Below are 17,534 nucleotides of genomic sequence, written 5' to 3' on the forward strand. Positions count from 1 at the left end.
TCAAGGGTCAATTAGCGGGAAAGTCCAAAGATTCTCTTTGTGGGATTTCCTGTGATGACACAAGACCGCAGGCTGGTGGGGCTGCAATGAGTGGCAGGCAGATCTTACCCATAGCTGTGGCACACACAGGAGAGAGCAAAGTTGCTTGCGCAGGAGAACTCACTGAATTGTGCCCTTTATCAGTTTGTGTATGGGGGCAGTCACTTGGGCAATGGATGGATTGAATTTATATACTCCATTTCTGCATTGAGCACCAAAATGTTTTGGAGCAACCCTGGGGGTTTTCAGAAGTGAATGAGTATCCTACACACAAAGTGATTGAGGACATTCTTTGGCATAAGACAGAATAATAATTATTACAATTAAAAAAAACTAGGCCCAGTGAAGACATTGCCTTTGTAACATAATATTCTCTTCACAACAGAAAGTGTTAAAAAACTTTCAACTTGATAAAGTTGACAGTCTACTTTTTTATTTTAACTCATTCTATGTGCATATTTTATAGCATTGTTTTTCATTTTTCAATTTTGCTGTAATTGTTCCTTCTGTTTTATATACATTATAACATGCAATAATAATAATAATAACAACTTTAACCCCCCCCCAAAAAAAACCCTTAGACTTTTTCTGAGGGGGAGAACTCCCTTCAAAACGGGCATCTTGAGACCCACGATCCTATTTACGGATGGGGATAGGTGGAGCCAAACCAGGAGTAGTCAGCTATATATATTTCCTTTCCCCCACTCTCTCTGTAACCATGGCAACCAACAGAATGGTTACTCAGCCTTCTGCGTTGCAATGGCAACCTGAAAAGCGCCTTATTCCATTCCAGTTTCAATCTCTCATGAGCTGACTGGCATGACAATTCTCCTGAGTGTTCTCCTATGCAGACTACATAAGCAAAACTTGAGGTGCTGGGGCTTTGAGGGGAGGAGGCCTCTGCACCCCTTGCAGGCGATACTGAGGTACAATGCAGAGAGCTGAACCCTTACGACACCCACCATGGTTCCCTGCACCTACACTCACCCCGCCCCCAATGCACGCATTTCAAAAAAGCCATTTTCACCCTTGAAACTTTGTGACTGAAAGTAACCCCAAAAGGAGGAGGAATAGGGATTAAGTGGTTTGTCATAGAAAAGGTGGGTGGCGGAGGACTCAACCACTCCAGGCCACACTTTATAAATACACACACACACACCACTTTGTAGGAAATTGGGAACATCTGGGTTGGGTCCTGCCGCTCTCACTGTCCTGTCTAGCTGCATCCTGACAGCACAATACTATATACATGTGTACATGGAAATAAGCCCCGCTGAATTTCAGGCCAATGTGTCTAGGATTGCATCAAATAAACACTACCTCAGTAATCCCAGGAATGCTGTAATGTAGACCAGAATTATTAGGCCCATGTTACAGCTTGAGGACTGAGGCTGAGAGATAGCAGCTTGACTAAAGAGCAAGTGTCAATTCAGGACCCAGGGATTGCGAGTTCGTAGCACATGCTCTTAACCAGTTCTCAGAGTGGGTTGGTGAAGCATTTTGTTCTTTTGTTTTTAAAGTGTTCTACTTGGCACACTCCAGCCCAACTCAAGCACCCTGAAGTACAAAAGGAGAGGTGTCAGCGTGATTTGCCTATCCCATACGAATGATCTTGTTTGTCACTCATCTGCAAGTGCACAGGATGAAGTAGGATTGGCAAGCATTTTTCCTGCTGAAGGGGAAGAAGGGCCAGTCGTGAAACGTCGATGCAATGCAGCTGCAGGGTGGGAACAGGACATCAGTTGTGTCAGTGCAAAACACCTCCAGTGCTGCCTAGCGTAGCAGAAGTAGTCTGTGCTGCAGGACCGTGGAGAGAAAGTGGGCCTGGGTGTCATGAGCCCCTTGATCCTGAGTGGCATGGGACTAGAGTGGCCTGAGGGAGAATGGGTGTGTGCCTTAGACACATGGGAAGGAGACAGAGTCCCTCCAGCTCCCTGTCCTGCTCCATTCATGGAACAGAGGGAATCTCTATCAATAGGGGAGGGTGCTGGCCAGACAGAAAAGGAGGCGCAAGAGCCAGAGGGCTCATCTCCTTCCCATCACCAATACCCAGGACTGCCACTGGCAGCAGATACTACCCTTGAGTGCCTCAAAGCTCCTTAGCAGCTTCATAGGAAGAAAGAGACTTGTAATTGAGTCTCACCTTTAAAAGCAGGGGGGATGGGTGTGACTGTTTGTCAAGAAATGTTTGCAGCTGCCATCCAGCCTGTCTTTAAAGGGGTTCAGCCCAGATTTCAAAGCTTCATTGCTTTTCAACAACTTTCCATCAAACTTTGCAGGGGGTGGGGCAGGGATTATGGGGTTTCAACTTCAGGAGACAAAAATTCAGTAGAAGATATTGGGGATTTTTCCCTTTAAAAAAACAACAACCTCCAAATGTGTGACAAATCTGGTTTTGAAACTTATTACCAGGAATGAGAAACAAGCCATAATGATGTTTGTGGATGCAGAAAAGGCCTTTGACAACATAGCATGGGACTTTATGTTGAAAAATTTAGAATATATGGATGTTGGTAAAGAATTCTTCAACGGAATAAAGGCAATTTATACAGAACAAAAAGTTAAACTTGTTATAAACAATGTAATTACAGAAGAAGTAAAGATACCAAAAGGAACAAGACAGGGATGCCCACTTTCGCCATTATTATTTATAACGGTGCTAGAAGTCCTTTTAAATTCGATTAGACAAAATGGAAAAATAAAAGGAGTGACAATTGGCCAAAATGAATATAAAATCAAAGCGTTTGCAGACGATTTGGTAATAACGATAGAAGATCCAATAAGTACTGCAAAAGAAGTATTGGAGGAAATTGAACAGTTTGGAGGAGTGGCAGGTTTTAGACTAAACAAGAAGAAAACGAAAATGATCGTGAAGAACATGGACCAAAGTGCAATTGAAATAATGCAACAGCAAACAGAGATAGAGGTGGTTAAAAAGGTGAAATATTTAGGAATATGGTTAACCTCTAAAAACATAGACTTATTTAAGAACAACTATGAACCGGTATGGAATGGAATAAGAAAGGACTTGGAGGTGTGGGGAAGAATGAAACTGTCCTTTTGGGGCAGAATATCTACAATTAAGATTAATGTGCTTCCAAGGATGTTATTCTTATTTCAGGCTATCCCCATAATTAAGGGGAACAGGATTTTCAAAGAGTGGCAAAGAGCGATTTCAAGATATATTTGGCAGGGCAAAAAGCCGAGAATACAATTTAAGTTACTAACAGATGTGAGAGAAAGAGGAGGCTTTGCCCTGCCTGACTTGAAATTATACTATGAGGCATCATGCCTTTGATGGTTGAAAGAATGGATAAAATTAGAAAATAAGGAATTGTTAGACCTAGAGGGGTTTGATAACAGATTTGGATGGCATGCGTACTTATGGTGTGAGAAGAAGAAAATCCATAAAGGTTTTGAGAACCACATCTTCCGAGGTCCTTTAATTGAAGTTTGGGATAGGTATAAAAACCTATTAGAACCTAGAGTACCACACTGGTTATCTCCATTAGAAGTTATGAGTGTAAGGAAAATCAATATGAGAGGTAATTGGATCACATATGGCCAATTGTTATTTAAAGAAGGAGGAAAATGGAAAATGAAACCATATGAACAGGTTAAAGAACATGTATATGACTGGTTGCATTATTTTCAAATAAATGAAATGTTTAGGAAAGACATTAAAGAATGTGGTTATGCAGAGAAGGATTCAAAATTTCAGATAAAAATAATAAATAATGATTTTAAAATTTTATCCAAAATGTATAAGTTGTTGTTAGAATGGAATTTGAAGGATGAGGAAGTTAAATCGGTAATGATACATTGGGCCAGAGATTTTGGTTATAACATACAATTTGAAGACTGGGAAAGATTATGGAAGGAGAATTTAAAATTTACAGCATGTATGACGTTAAAAGAAAATGCTATGAAAATGTTTTATAGATGGTACATCTATAAAATTAGCGAAAATGTATAAGACATGTAATAAGTGTTGGAAATGTAAAGATAAAGAAGGCTCTTTTTACCATATGTGGTGGGAATGTAAGAAAGTGAAAGGCTTCTGGGAAATTATATATAATGAATTGAAGAAGATACTAAAATATACATTTATAAAGAAACCAGAGGCCTTTCTGTTAGGAATTTTAGGAAATGAGATAAAGAGAAAGGACAGTAATTTTTTTCAATATGCAGTGACAGCTGCAAGAGTGTTACTGGCTCAGAAATGGAAACAACAGGAAATACCGATGATGGAAGAATGGAGAATGAAGCTATTAGACTATGCTGAGTTGGATAAATTCAACCTGAGGATTAGAGTTCACCTTTGGTGGACATGCCCAAGGATTAAGACATTCTGGGAGATGATTTATAACGAAATGAAAAAGATATTTAAATATACTTTTCTGAAGAATATTTAAATATACTTTTCTGAAGAATATTTAAATATACTTTTCTGAAGAAACCAGAGGCCTTTCTCCTGGGCATGGTCGGCCAATTGGTGCCAAAGAAGGATAGAAATTTTTTTATGTATGCAACAACAGCAGCAAGAATACTCATTGCGAAGTTTTGGAAGACACAAGATTTACCCACCCAAGAAGAATGGCAGATGAAGTTGATGGACTATATGGAACTGGCGGAAATGACTGGCAGAATCCGAGACCAGGGAGAAGAAACGGTGGAAGAAGACTGGAAAAAGTTTAAAGACTACTTACAGAAATACTGTAAAATTAATGAATGTTAGAAAAATGTTGGAATGAAGTTATATGGCTTTAGTAGAAATGTTATAAGGAATTAAGTATAGATAGATTAATAGAGTATTAAAGGGAAAAATAAGGTTAGAATGTGTTAAGATATTTATAGGATAGAAAACAGAGGAAGATGGAAAGGAATTGCTGAAACAATGAATAGAAGTGGAATACAAAAAGGGAGGTGTGAGGAGGTCGTAGAAATAAGTGAATGAAAGATAAGATATTGAAATTGGATTGTGTTTTAAATGGTTTTTGTTTTGTTTTGTTAGTTGTTTGTGTGTTAGTGTTTTTGTATTGTATTGTATTGTATTGTTGTATTGTTTTTTTGGTTTTCTGTAGTGTTGTGTTTTAATTGTTGAAAAATTAATAAATATTATTTTTTAAAAATAAAAATGATGAGTTGGATAAATTGACTGGGAAGATTAGATATCTAAGAGACCAAAAGTTCATCGAGGACTGAGGAAAATTTGTGGAATATCTGAAAAGTATAAGTGAGGGACAGATAACGCTAGAGGGATTTAAAGAAGCACTGTGAAATGTGAGAAGTATTGTTAAAAGGGAATAGAAAAAGAAAGGCTCAAATAAAGACAATACAAACCTAAGGAATGTGCAACTTAAAAATAATGACTATGAATGATTTACGGAAAAGCTGAAGTCCAGAAAAGAAATACTTTGTGAAAAATTGGATGTGAAATTATTGTGTGTTTTTGTTTTTATTGTAAATTAATAAAAATTATTTTTTTTTTAAAAAAAGAAACTTATTACCTTCTTTTTAAAGCTTGTAAAAAGGTAAAGGACCCCTGACAGTTAAGTCCAGTCGTGAACGACTCTGGGGTTGCGGTGCTCATCTCGCTTTACTGGCCGAGGGAGCCGACGTTTGTCTGCAGACAGTTTTTCCAGGTCATGTGGCCAGCATGACTAAGCCACTTCTGGCGAAACCAGAGCAGTGCACGGAAACGCCGTTTACCTTCCCGCTGGAGCGGTACCTATTTATCTACTTGCATTTTGACATGCTTTCGAACTGCTAGGTTGGCAGGAGCTGGGACCAAGCAACGGGAGCTCACCTCGTCACGGGGATTCGAACTGCTAACCTTCCAATTGGCAAGCTCTAGGCTCAGTGCTTTAGACCACAGCGCTTGTAGAATGTTTTAAATACTACTGAATATGAATTTCCAAAGCATATCTTGGATGGTCCAAAAGGGAGGTTCCTCACTATCAATAACCCCCAGGTGATTTTTACCAAAACAAACAAACCCATAAGCTTAAGCGATAGATGTGCAAATTAATAGAGCCTCCAAATTATAAGCTGGCTCTGTCTACAGTATCTAGCCTCTACCTGACATTATTTACCAAGTGTTTCACCTTTGCCTAAATGAGGCAAACGTGAATTCGTCCCTTATTTTTAGGAGACTCGTTTATTTTAAGACAAATCATGTACTTCAGATCATCAGTTTACCAGAAAAATAAACCAGGTCTCCTTTTTTTAGAACAGCCTATCTCCAGAAAAGACACTCTGCACAGTGTTGCTTATTTCAGCTGTCAACTTTACCCTAAAAATAAGTAAAGCATCTGTCATGCTTAGAGCACGACAGGGAAGTGAGCGGGGCGGGGGGGGGGGTCCTGCACAATTTCAGCTGCAGCCTGACCTGCATTTTTGCCTCCCTGTTGCTTTCAATTGTCTGCATTTTGATTTGGCCTCAATGCTACCTAATGACAGTTGTTGTCAATTACCATTCACTTCCTATGCATGTTTTGGAGCACAAAGTTCTCCTTTGTTTGTCCTTAACTTTCATTTATCCTCTCACACACACATCATATTTCCACCACAGCCCCACCAAACACGACTCTCTGCCAAGTGCTTATTATTGAAGTTGCATGTATTTAAATGCATTAATAACATGCAAACTAACAAGGCTTGGGAAGGAACTCATTCCCACCCACCCCCAGGAAAAAGAGAAGAAAATCACCTCTTTGCTCCTGGGCTTCTTAGTGGCACATCCCTGTTCCCAGGTGGAAACTAGAATACCGTATTTTTTGCCCTATAGGACGCACTTTTCCCCCTCCAAAAATGAAGGGGAAATCTGGGTGCGTCCTATGGGGCAAATGCAGGCTTTCGCTGAAGCCTAGAGAGCGAGAGGGGTCGGTGCGCACCGACCCCTCTCGCTCTCCAGGCTTCAGGAAGCTCTGCACAACCCTCGGGAGACTGGTTCCGAGGGTTGCGCAGAGCTGCCTGCAGTCCCCGGCTCAGCACAGCTCTGCGCGGCCATCGGGAGCGGGGCGCTAAGTCCCGCCCCGCTCCGGATGGCGGTGCAGAGCTGCCTGCCATCCTGGGATCAGCGCAGCTCTGCGCGGCCACCAGGAGCCGGGGGCGAAGCCCGCCCCGCTCCAGATGGCCACGCAGAGCTGCCTGCCGTGCCGGGACTGCAGGCAGATCTGCACTGCCATCCCAAGCGGGGCGCTAAGTCCCGCCCCGCTCCAGATGGCGGCGCAGAGCTGTCTGCTGTCCCGGGACTGCAGGCAGATCTGCGCTGCCATTCCGAGCGGGGCGCTAAGTCCCGCCCCGCTCCGGATGGCGGTGCAGAGCTGCCTGCAGTTGCGGGATCAGCGCACTTCGCCCCATCGCCAGCCCCACAAGCTCGGGGGACAGCGGGGAGGCAGAGCGTGCCTTCCCACTGTTCCCCGACCTGGTTCTTCCAGCCCCGCACCTGGGGGGGAAATAAAAATTTTTTTCTTTATTTCCCCCCAAAAAAACTAGGTGCGTCCTATGGGCCGGAGCGTCCTATAGGGTGCAAAATACGGTAGTTGCAAATAACACAGAGCACCCAATAGTATAGAGCACCAAATCATAATGGGAATGCAAAAATATTCACAACCAATATCCTCACCAATATCCCCCTCCCAGTCCTCAAATTCCAGCTCTCAAATTGTGGGTTTTTTTAATATAAACAAATAGATTTATTGCAATCATCATCTGAGGCCTTTCTTTGTGTGCCTCCTCCACCAGAGGTCCAGAGGGTAGCATCACAAGTATGGGCCTTTTCTGTAATAGCTCCCCGTTTGTGGAATACTCTCCCTGAGGAGACTCACTTGATGCCTTCATTGCGTATCTTTAGGCACCAGGCAAAAACATTTCTCTTCTCCCAGGCCTTTGGCTAATTTAACAATATGTGGCCTTTTATCCTGCAAGGGAGGGGGGTATTGTTTTTGTTATTATGGTATGTATTTTTGTGTTTTTATAATGTAAACTGCCCTGTGATTCTCAGTTGAAGGGCAGTACGGTCATACCTCATGTTACAGATGCTTCAGATTACGTGTTTCCGGGTTGCGGACCGCGGGAAAGCCGGAAATACCGGAACGGGTTACTTCCAGGTTTCTCCACTCGCACATGCGCAGAAGCACTAAATCATGCTTCACGCATGTGCAGAAGCGCCAAATCGTGCCTGCGCCTGCACAGACATGGCACTTCAGGATGTGAACGCTGTGGGTTGCGGACGTGCCTCCATCACAGATTACGTCCGCAACCCAAGGTTCCACTGTATAGAAATTTAATACATAAATCATATATAGGGCTCGTCAACCTGGGAAGGCAGCCCATCTAGGAGAAGGAAGACTCTGTTCCTAAATTTCTGGTACCTTGCAGGATATTTTTAGGAGAAGAAAAGGTATAGGAGTAAATTCTACACAAATCCGGAGTGGAGTCCATAAGACGGTTGAATGGCAATTGTATGCTTCCTCCTGGCAATTCCTGCAGCCAAGCTGGTGCTAAACATATTGTTCTGCTTTCCTTTGGACCATATCAGTGAGGCCAAGAGGAGTTTTTTGTTGTCTCAGCAGTCCAAGACCTCCATACACACTGCCCAGAAAGGATACTTTGGTACGGCTAACACAGCAGTTTGACTTCACCCCTGGAGGCGCACTCCCTCGTTTCTCAAGAAAGATGCTAACAACATAAACCTGTCAAAGGGCAACACACAATTTTCTTGTATCCAGCTTGACGAAATAAGATGCTTCATTTGGGGTATACAAGAGGTTGCTTATTTACTTTAAGCAGCATGTAAAATTATGATTACCGGTAACTATTGACTAGCCTAGAGGAGCTGGTCTAGAGATGAGACTTCTAGGACTGCAGCAGGAGGGGACAGTTCTCTCATCAGTTTCCTGATGATACAAAATTGTTTGAAGTTGTTAAACCAAAAAGAGATTGTGAAGGGGATCTCTCCAAACTGAGGGCAGGAAAAAGGCAATTGCAATTCAGTGTAAACTAGTGTAATGCACATTTGGGGGGGTCATTAATTCCACATACAGGCTCATGGGAGTCTGAACTGGCAGTGACTGGCCAAGAATGAGACCTTGGGGTCAACTGAGCTGTAGACCTAGCATGTGGCAATTGTGAAGAAGGCCAATTTCACTCTAAGGATGATTAGGCAATAAATTAAAATAAAACTGCCAGTATCATAATAGGTAAAGTTAAAGGGACTCCTCACCATTAGGTCCAGTCACGGACGTCTCTGGGGCTGCGGCGCTCATCTCGCTTTACTGACTGAGCGAGCCAGTGTACAGCTTCCGGGTCATGTGGCCAGCATAACTAAGCTGCTTCTGGAGAACCAGAGCAGTGCACAGAAACGCAGGGACAGAGCAATGGGAGCTCAACCCATCATGGGGATTCGAACCACCGACCTTCTGATCAACCACCGACCTTCTGATCAGCAAGCCCTAGGCTCTGTGGTTTAACCCACGTCCCTCTGCCAATATAATAATGCCATTATACAAATCAGTGGTGTGGCTCTATTTGGGATACTGCGTGCAGTTCTGGTCACCTCACCTCAAAAACGATATTGTAGAGCTGGAAAAGGTTCAGAAAAGGGCAGCCCAAATGATCCAGGAGATGGTGCAGCTCCCCTATGAAGAAATACTGTAGCATGTGGGACTTTTTGGTTTAGAGAAAAGGCCAAGTAAGAGGTGACATGATAGAAGTTCATAAAAATTATGCATGGCATGGAGAAAGGGGATAGAGAAAAGTTTTTCTCCTTCTTTCACAACACTAGAATATGTGGATATCCAATGAAATGGAATCTGGAAGACCCTCAGGATCTCTTCCAACTCTACCATTCTACAATTCAATGGGACAGATAAAAGAAAGTACTTCTTCATGTTCAACGTTAAACTCCCACAGGAGGCAGTGTTGGCCACCAAGTTGGACAGCTTAAAAGAGGATTAGACAATTTCACGAAAGACAAGACTATCAATGAATGAATGGATGGATAAATGAATCTCTATTTGCGTCAGCTATCGGCCATAGCAATAAAACAAGGCTATCAATGGTTACTAGCCACAATGGTTTTATTCTACCTCCAGTGTCAGAGGCAGTATATCTCTGAATACCGCTAGGACTCATAGGTGAGGAGAGTGCTGTTCCACTCCTGTTTGACTTGCAGGCTTCCCACTGAAACATTGGGTTGGCCACTGTGAGAACAGGATGCTGGTCTACATGGCTCTTTGCCCTGATTCAGCAGGCTCCTTCTTATGGCTATATTTGCACTTCATATGTGTGGACATGTCAACTTTGCTAATGATTTGGACAAGGAAGTGGACAGCAGGCTTATCAAAACCTACAGCTGCTATAAACCTGGGAAGGACTGCAATCACAGAGGATAAACTCAGACAAGAACAGTGGAATTAAATTACTAGAGTTTGATTAAAACATCTGCTTGCCAGATGTCTCTTATTTGATAGGAATGCCCCCTTTTCCAATCAAACAAAATGGATTTCCCTAAGTTTACAACAATGTGCATTCAACTCCCGAGTGTGCAGTAGGATGACCAATGCACCCCTTGTCTGAACAATTTATATCTCGTAAAAACTGACCCACAGCAAATGGTCCCTTTTCCCAATGTCCATTTTTACTTCTTTTGGAGTATGGGACTGTATTAACACTGCTTATTTCCCCCCAAAAGGTGTAGCAGCTCAATCCATCATTCCAGCAGAAAGCTATCCTTCCCCCAGCCCCTAAATGAGGCGAGTGTCATTAATGTTGAAGACAGCCATCATCCACTGCTGCATTCATGGGAATGTCTCCCTTAAGGAGATGGTGACAGCACAAGGGGTCAGCCAGAGCTGCCTTTGTTGCCATTTTGCCTCTGAACCATTTACCTGATGCCCACTAGACTGACGGAATAAGGCAGGCCTGCTGAGGAAAGGAAAGCAATGATTGCCCATGAGAGAACTTGAAATGAACCAGGACACTCAGATGAGACCAACAAGTTATCTGTATTTATTCACTACATTTTTATAAACATGCTCTTCGGAGATGCAAAATTTCCTCCTCTCCCCCTTTCATAATAATAATAATAATAAAATAATTTATCATTTATACCCCAGCCACTCTGGGTGGCTTCCATCAGAACACTAAAATATAATAACCTACTAAACATTAAAAGCTTCCCTAAACAGGGCTGCCTTCAGATGTCTTCTAAAAGTTTGGTAGTTATTTTTCTCTCTGACATCTGGTGGGAGGGCGTTCCACAGGGCGGGTGCCACTACCGAGAAGGCCCTCTGCCTGGTCCACTGTAACTTGGCTTCTCGTAGCGAGGGAACTGCCAGAAGACTCTTAGCACTGGACCTCAGTGTCCGAGCGGATACAAGTTTCAGCAGCCTGGAGCAGCCACTCACTCATCCAGGACTATTAATTAAGCCTCATCAGCTATCAAGATGTATGGGCGGAACGATGGAGGTGAAGACGCTCCTTCAGGTATACTGGACCGAGGCTGTTTAGGGCTTTAAAGGTCAGCACCAACACTTTGAATTGTGCTCGGAAACGTACTGGGAGCTAGTGTAGGTCTTTCAAGACTGGTGTTATATGATCTCGGCAGCCGCTCCCAGTCACCAGTCTAACTGCCGCATTCTGGATTAGTTGTAGTTTCCGGGTCACCTTCAAAGGTAGCCCCACATAGAGCGCATTGCAGTAGTCCAAGCGAGAGATAACTAGAGCATGCACCACTCTGGAGAGACAGTCTGCGAGCAGGTAGGGTCTCAGCCTGCGTACCAGATGGAGCTGATAAACAGCTGCCCTGGACATAGAATTGACCTGCGCCTCCATGGACAGCTGTGAGTCCAGGATGACTCCCAGGCTGCGCACCCGGTCCTTCAGGGGCACAGTTACCCCATTCAGGACCAGGGAGTCCTCCACACCCGCCCACCTCCTGTCCCCCAAAAACAGTACTTCTGTCTTGTCAGGATTCAACCTCAATCTGTTAGCCGCCATCCATCCTCCAACCGCCTCCAGACACTCGCACAGAATCTTCACTGGTTCTGATTTGAAAGAGAGGTAGAGCTGGGTATCATCCACGTACTGATGAACACCCAGCCGAAACCCCCTGATGATCTCTCCTGCATGTAGATGTTGAAAAGCATGAGGGAGAGGACAGAACCCTGAGGCACCCCACAAGTAAGAGCCCAGGGGTCTGAACACTCATCCCCAACACCACTTTCTGAATACAGCCCAGGAGGAAGGAGCGGAACCACTGTATAACAGTACCCACAGCTCCCAGCCCCTCTAGAGGGTCCAGAAGGATGTTATGGTCAATGGTATCAAAAGCCGCTGAGAGATCCAGCAGAACTAGGAAACAGCCTTTGTACATCTTGATAGCTGATGAGGCTTAATTAATAGTCCTGGATGAGTGGGTGGCTACTCCAGGCTGCTGAAACTTGTATCCTACCCTACCTGCCCAAATTGAGGATGAAGGAAAAAAAGGGAAAGGACTGAGAAAAAGGAAAAGAAGCCTGGCTTTAGAAGCTGGCTGAGAAGAAGTTACCTTGAGGGGGAGTCTGCATTGGTATGCTGTTACATTTGGGGGACTTGTGCTGTTTTAGATCTAATATTGCCCCTCTGGAGCAACCTGGATACTTGTAAATAAATCAAGGTCACTAAAGCACCTGAGGGCCCCAGTGTTCTCTGCTCACAAGGGACTCAAGGCTGCTGTGAAACTTCTTCACAAATGTGAGCCAGAGTGGTGCAGAGCACTAGGTCAGGATCTGGGAAGCTAAGGTTCAAATCCCCAGGAAGCTACCAGGGTGACCTGCCCCACAGGGAGAAAATGGAGAGTGGGAAAGCCACGTACATTACCTTGACTCCTTTGGATGAAAGGTGAGATATAAATGAAACAATAGCAGCAATTTCATTTGAAAAGAAGCAGCTAAGGCTGCAAATAGATGAGTGCCATGAGGTGCCTGGATGTTTTGTTCCAGGAGGCAAAAAGCACCTCCAAATCGAATGCCACCTGGATCAAAAAAATGAGCATGTCTCTCAGCACCTAGTCTTGATCCATTCTGGGACCCCTATAGCTGTATGTATCCTGTAAAAAATGAAATGGGAGCTCTGAGCATTGAGCTTCCACTGTTGGTGGCCATACTGCCTCCCGAGGGAGCAAGTTCCATAGTTTAACAATGTGCTGCATGAAAAAGTACTTTCTTTTTTATCTGTCCTGAATCTTGCCACAAAAAACTACCTTATACTGAGTGGCAAATGGTTCATCTAAACTGACTGGCTGGGACTCTCCAAGGCTTCAAGCAGGGTGTCTCCTCTCATCTGGGATTTGAACCCAGGACCTTCTGCATAAGCACTTTGTCACTGATCTACAACCCTTCCCCAGAAAACATAGCCATTCTGATGCCCCCAGAGCAGAAGGCCACAAGGTTTGCACCCTTCCTCCATTGTTCTATAACACTGTTTTCCATAACACCGTCACAGCTTTCACTGCCTTTGCACTGCTGCTACAAAAACCACACCACAACATTTGCATTGTCACAAACACAGAAGCAGGTGGCTCAGCAAGGTCCAGAGCAATGAGCAAGTGTCTGCCCCGTCTGAGAGGCTTTGGGTGGCCCCCAGCATGCCCTTGACCCAGGGTCAGTTGATGAAGTCCCCTTTAGTGACCACTTCACTGCTCCTTGCAGTGCTGCCATTGTCATGCCTGAGGAGGGAGCAAAGGAGCCTATCACAGGGAGTGGATTGTTCGGAGAGGAGGCCAGGGTTGTGTGAAGTGCTCAGCCCAGGACTGACAAAGAATGACCCAAGACAGAGGCAGCGATATGGAAATGAGATGCATCCAGCTGGGGGAGACGTGGGGGTGGGAGGGTGTACCAGGAAGATGCGGGGAAAGGGGGAAGGAGGAGAGACAACCACTGCATTCATCCCAACCCATTTTCTTGTCTTTCTAGAGTTGCCACTGGAAGCCAATTGGCTACTTTAAAACTGCCCTCTGTGCCACATCCATCCTCCCAGTAGCTTTTTCCTGCTACCAACCTAGCCTCAATGTGATGCAATGGGCAATTTCAAACTGGCATACGCACAAGTGAATTAAGTTTATGGGAATGAGCAGTTGTTCTTTGGTACCAATCATGATAACGCCCCCTTCTCTTTGGGTTTCGCTTGCTCTAATTCAGGTCTCCTTCCCCTGCTACCCATCACCTCCAGTCTTTGAGTTTGCCTAAGAACAGCATCTTCCACAGAAACACAGGACGCTGGGTAGGCTTCTCTGAGGGCAGGAAATCCTCCCCCTTTTACATTCAAAAAACAAATAGGTCCTTGGGTGAGACGTGCTTCTAATTTTAATTAAAGGGGGAGTGTGCCATTAGGGAGACACTGATCTAGTGCTAAGCTCTGCAGGGAGACATGAGTTCTTTGAGCTAAATTATTTCAGTCCTACTCATGTGACTCAGCCCCAAAACGTGACAATAAGACTGTGGCTCACCCCCCTGACTCAGCCCAGTTTTCCCATGTGGTTCTCAGACAGACAGGTTTTCAGGTAGGGCTGGGTGCGCATCTGCTCCGGCATGCTGGAGTCTGAAGTTCACCACCAGCATTTGAACATGGACCCCAATGCATGAGCATTTTGAAATTTCTTGATAGGCAGAGGTCACATTCCTGACCCTGGGCCTTGTCATCTTCACTTTTATCCAACTTTCTAGGAATTGACATGCCTCTAAAGCAGGGTTTCCCAAACTTGGGTCTCCAGCTGTTTTTGGACTACAGTTCCCATCATCCCTGACCGCTGGTCCTGCTAGCTAGGAATGATGGGAGTTGTAGTGCAAAAACAGCTAGAGACCCAAGTTTGGGAAACCCTGCTCTAAAGAAACCTGTGTAGGTATCAACCAATGCCTCCTTAAATTATGGCAGGGGTGGGGAACCTTATTCAGTTCAAGGGTGACATTCCCTTCTGGGCAATCTCCTGAAAGCTATATACAGTGGTACCTCGGGTTACATACGCTTCAGGTTACATACGCTTCAGGTTACAGACTCCACTAACCCAGAAATAGTGCTTCAGGTTAAGAACTTTGCTTCAGGATGAGAACAGAAATTGTGCTCCGGCAGCGCAGCGGCAGCAGGAGACCCCATTAGCCAAAGTGGTGCTTCAGGTTAAGAACAGTTTCAGGTTAAGAACGGACCTCTGGAACGAATTAAGTACTTAACCCGAGGTACCACTGTACTGGGAGGAAGGGCAGAGGCAAAAGTGGGTGGGGCAAGGGTTGTAAATATTACTTTTGTATAGTAGGCTCATCTATCTCTCCACAGTTTCTCTAGCCTCCATCCAGGCAAGCAAAGTTCATGGACACATTCCAGAGAGGGAACAAGACTCCAGGAGGGTACAAAGCAAGGTAAGGGAGGAGTGTGGCTTGGAAAAAGGGGGGTGGCCTGGAGACACTCTGAAGGGCCATACAGAGAGGCTTCAAGGTCCACACTTGTCCCTCCCCCCGCCCTGAGGTTCCCCTCCCTAAAACAATGGCACTGAACCAGCTTCCTTACCGGCTACTCTGACGACGGCTCTTTCTGCCGGATCCAGCACAGAGTCTTGACTTTTCCTCTTCTTCTGCTCATGGAGAGGTAAATTCCAGGGCAAGGTGTCCCCCGGCGGGCAAGGAGACAGACTGCCGGACCTCTCACTCCGATAGGACCTCTCACTTCGGCACGAACGCTCACTCCGGTAAGACCTCTCGCTCAGGGTCTCTTCGTCGGAGGACGACATGGCCCCGAAGGAGGGAAGGAGGCACAGAGGGGCTGCCGATCCTTAGGAACAGCCGGCCTAGGAATATCAGCATGATTATTACAATTACTGATTGATTAATTAATTGATCAGTTTAATTCCATAGTCACAGTTTTGCACTCAACTGCGACTCACACAGTAAAAGTAACAAAGACATTTGTATTATCAGAGCTGCATACACATCTCAGATTAGTGGGAACATGAAGGCACATAACAGCCAATGGGTGAGTGGGTGAATTTATGGTGACGGATTTGTTAATTAATGAGAAATCGAAAACAGCTGACACTTTTTGTAGCCTGATGAGCATCTAGGATGGGGTAGTCAAGCAAACCATGCTTAAGCAAGGCTGCTCTGTCCAAGCAGAATATCCAATCGTAGTTAAAACAAACCATGGTTCATAAATCAACAGGTTAGCACATGATGATTTCTTGTCATGGTTAGTTGGCTGAGCTGGGCTCACACATCCAAACGAGGACCATTGCCAAGTTACACCACAGTTTCGTGTTATGTGAGCATTCAAACAGATGACGCTGCCTTATACCGTCAGACCAACTTGCATAGTATTGTCTGCTCTGAGTGGCAAGTTTTCCATCCCTCTCTGGGATTGAAACTGGGAGCCTCTGAGAACCAAGCTTGTACCACTGTGGAAGCCACTCTCCAAATAGTTTCCAAAGAATTACAGCTACTCAGCTTTCTGGAAGTAACAGAAACCTAGACATGCAGGACCAGCCAAAGCCCTCCAGACACTGCACTGTCTCCCCTGGGGTGCTCCAGAATCTTTTGCTATGCTGGGGCCCAGTTCTTGGGTGTGGTGTGGCTGCATTAGTGGTATAGCAGAGCAGGGCAGGTGGGGTCAAAGTGCTATCACTTATTTCACAGCAGGAACATCTCCTTGGGGACTTTTGGCTTACCCACTGCATGCCAAACAAATAAGCTTTTCTCGAGAGAAACCTGCCAAACCCATTTCCATAGTCTCAGTAGTGGAAGTGGTAGGTTACACCAGCGTGCAGAGCTAAGAGTTAACGTGCCATTTTTATTCTGGGATGGGGTTGGGGAGCAAAGTCCCTTTATTACGACCAGCCAAAATGTCACAAACAGCCCATCAGAACCCTTCAATGAGCAAAAAGGGTGGTTTGGTATTGGTGCTACAGTGCCTCTGTGGGCCAAAAATTCATTAGTGTTGTACAGTCTGAGACAGGACCTGGCTATGGATTGTGTCAGGAACAGCACCTGCCCGTCAGATTTTACCACAACCCCCTGAGCTGCAAGGAGCTGGACCTGCCCTACAGACAAGTGGAGTCAAGCAGTGGTGAGGGAGTGGAGCTCTAAACATGCTCTCCTGCACAGCCCTTCCCATCTAGTCCAGCCCCCAGGTCCTTGATCTCCACTTCCATGAGGTTACAAATATCTCCTGGCAAGAGGGTGACTCCAAAGCATTGGATTTAGGGTGGTGCGGGCAGTTCCCCCCCCCCCCACAGGGCACCAAGCCAACAGGGTGCAAAATTGAGAAGACTCATAATGGAAAAGATCCATTCAGGGGCACCATAGTACAAAAGATTACCAAAGTCCGCCCCGGAAAGCATTGCACCTTACACAGTGCTAATGAACCAAGAGCAAGTTGATCTCCCTCCTTTGCTCCAAAAACAGAACATTCTCTGCCTGAAAACCTTGACATCTGCCTAAGAATCTTAAAGACTGTGCTCCTAACAG

General features: G+C 45.0%; 1 protein-coding gene across 3 annotated transcripts in view; it reads right to left on the reverse strand.

The window, feature by feature from the left end:
• The window catches only part of MACF1 (microtubule actin crosslinking factor 1), a 301,663-nt gene that overhangs the window by 279,925 nt on the left and 4,204 nt on the right, over positions 1 to 17,534 (reverse strand). For all 3 annotated transcript variants that reach the window (XM_082229489.1, XM_082229488.1, XM_082229497.1), the window contains exon 2: positions 15,586 to 15,862. In XM_082229489.1, coding sequence (XP_082085615.1) covers positions 15,586 to 15,805 — 220 coding nt within the window. In that variant the 5' untranslated portion in view covers positions 15,806 to 15,862. The remainder of the gene's footprint in view (positions 1 to 15,585; positions 15,863 to 17,534) is intronic.

This window comes from Podarcis vaucheri (assembly GCF_965113315.1).
Source record: "Podarcis vaucheri genome assembly, chromosome: 7".
Classification (NCBI taxonomy): Eukaryota; Metazoa; Chordata; class Lepidosauria; order Squamata; family Lacertidae; genus Podarcis; species Podarcis vaucheri.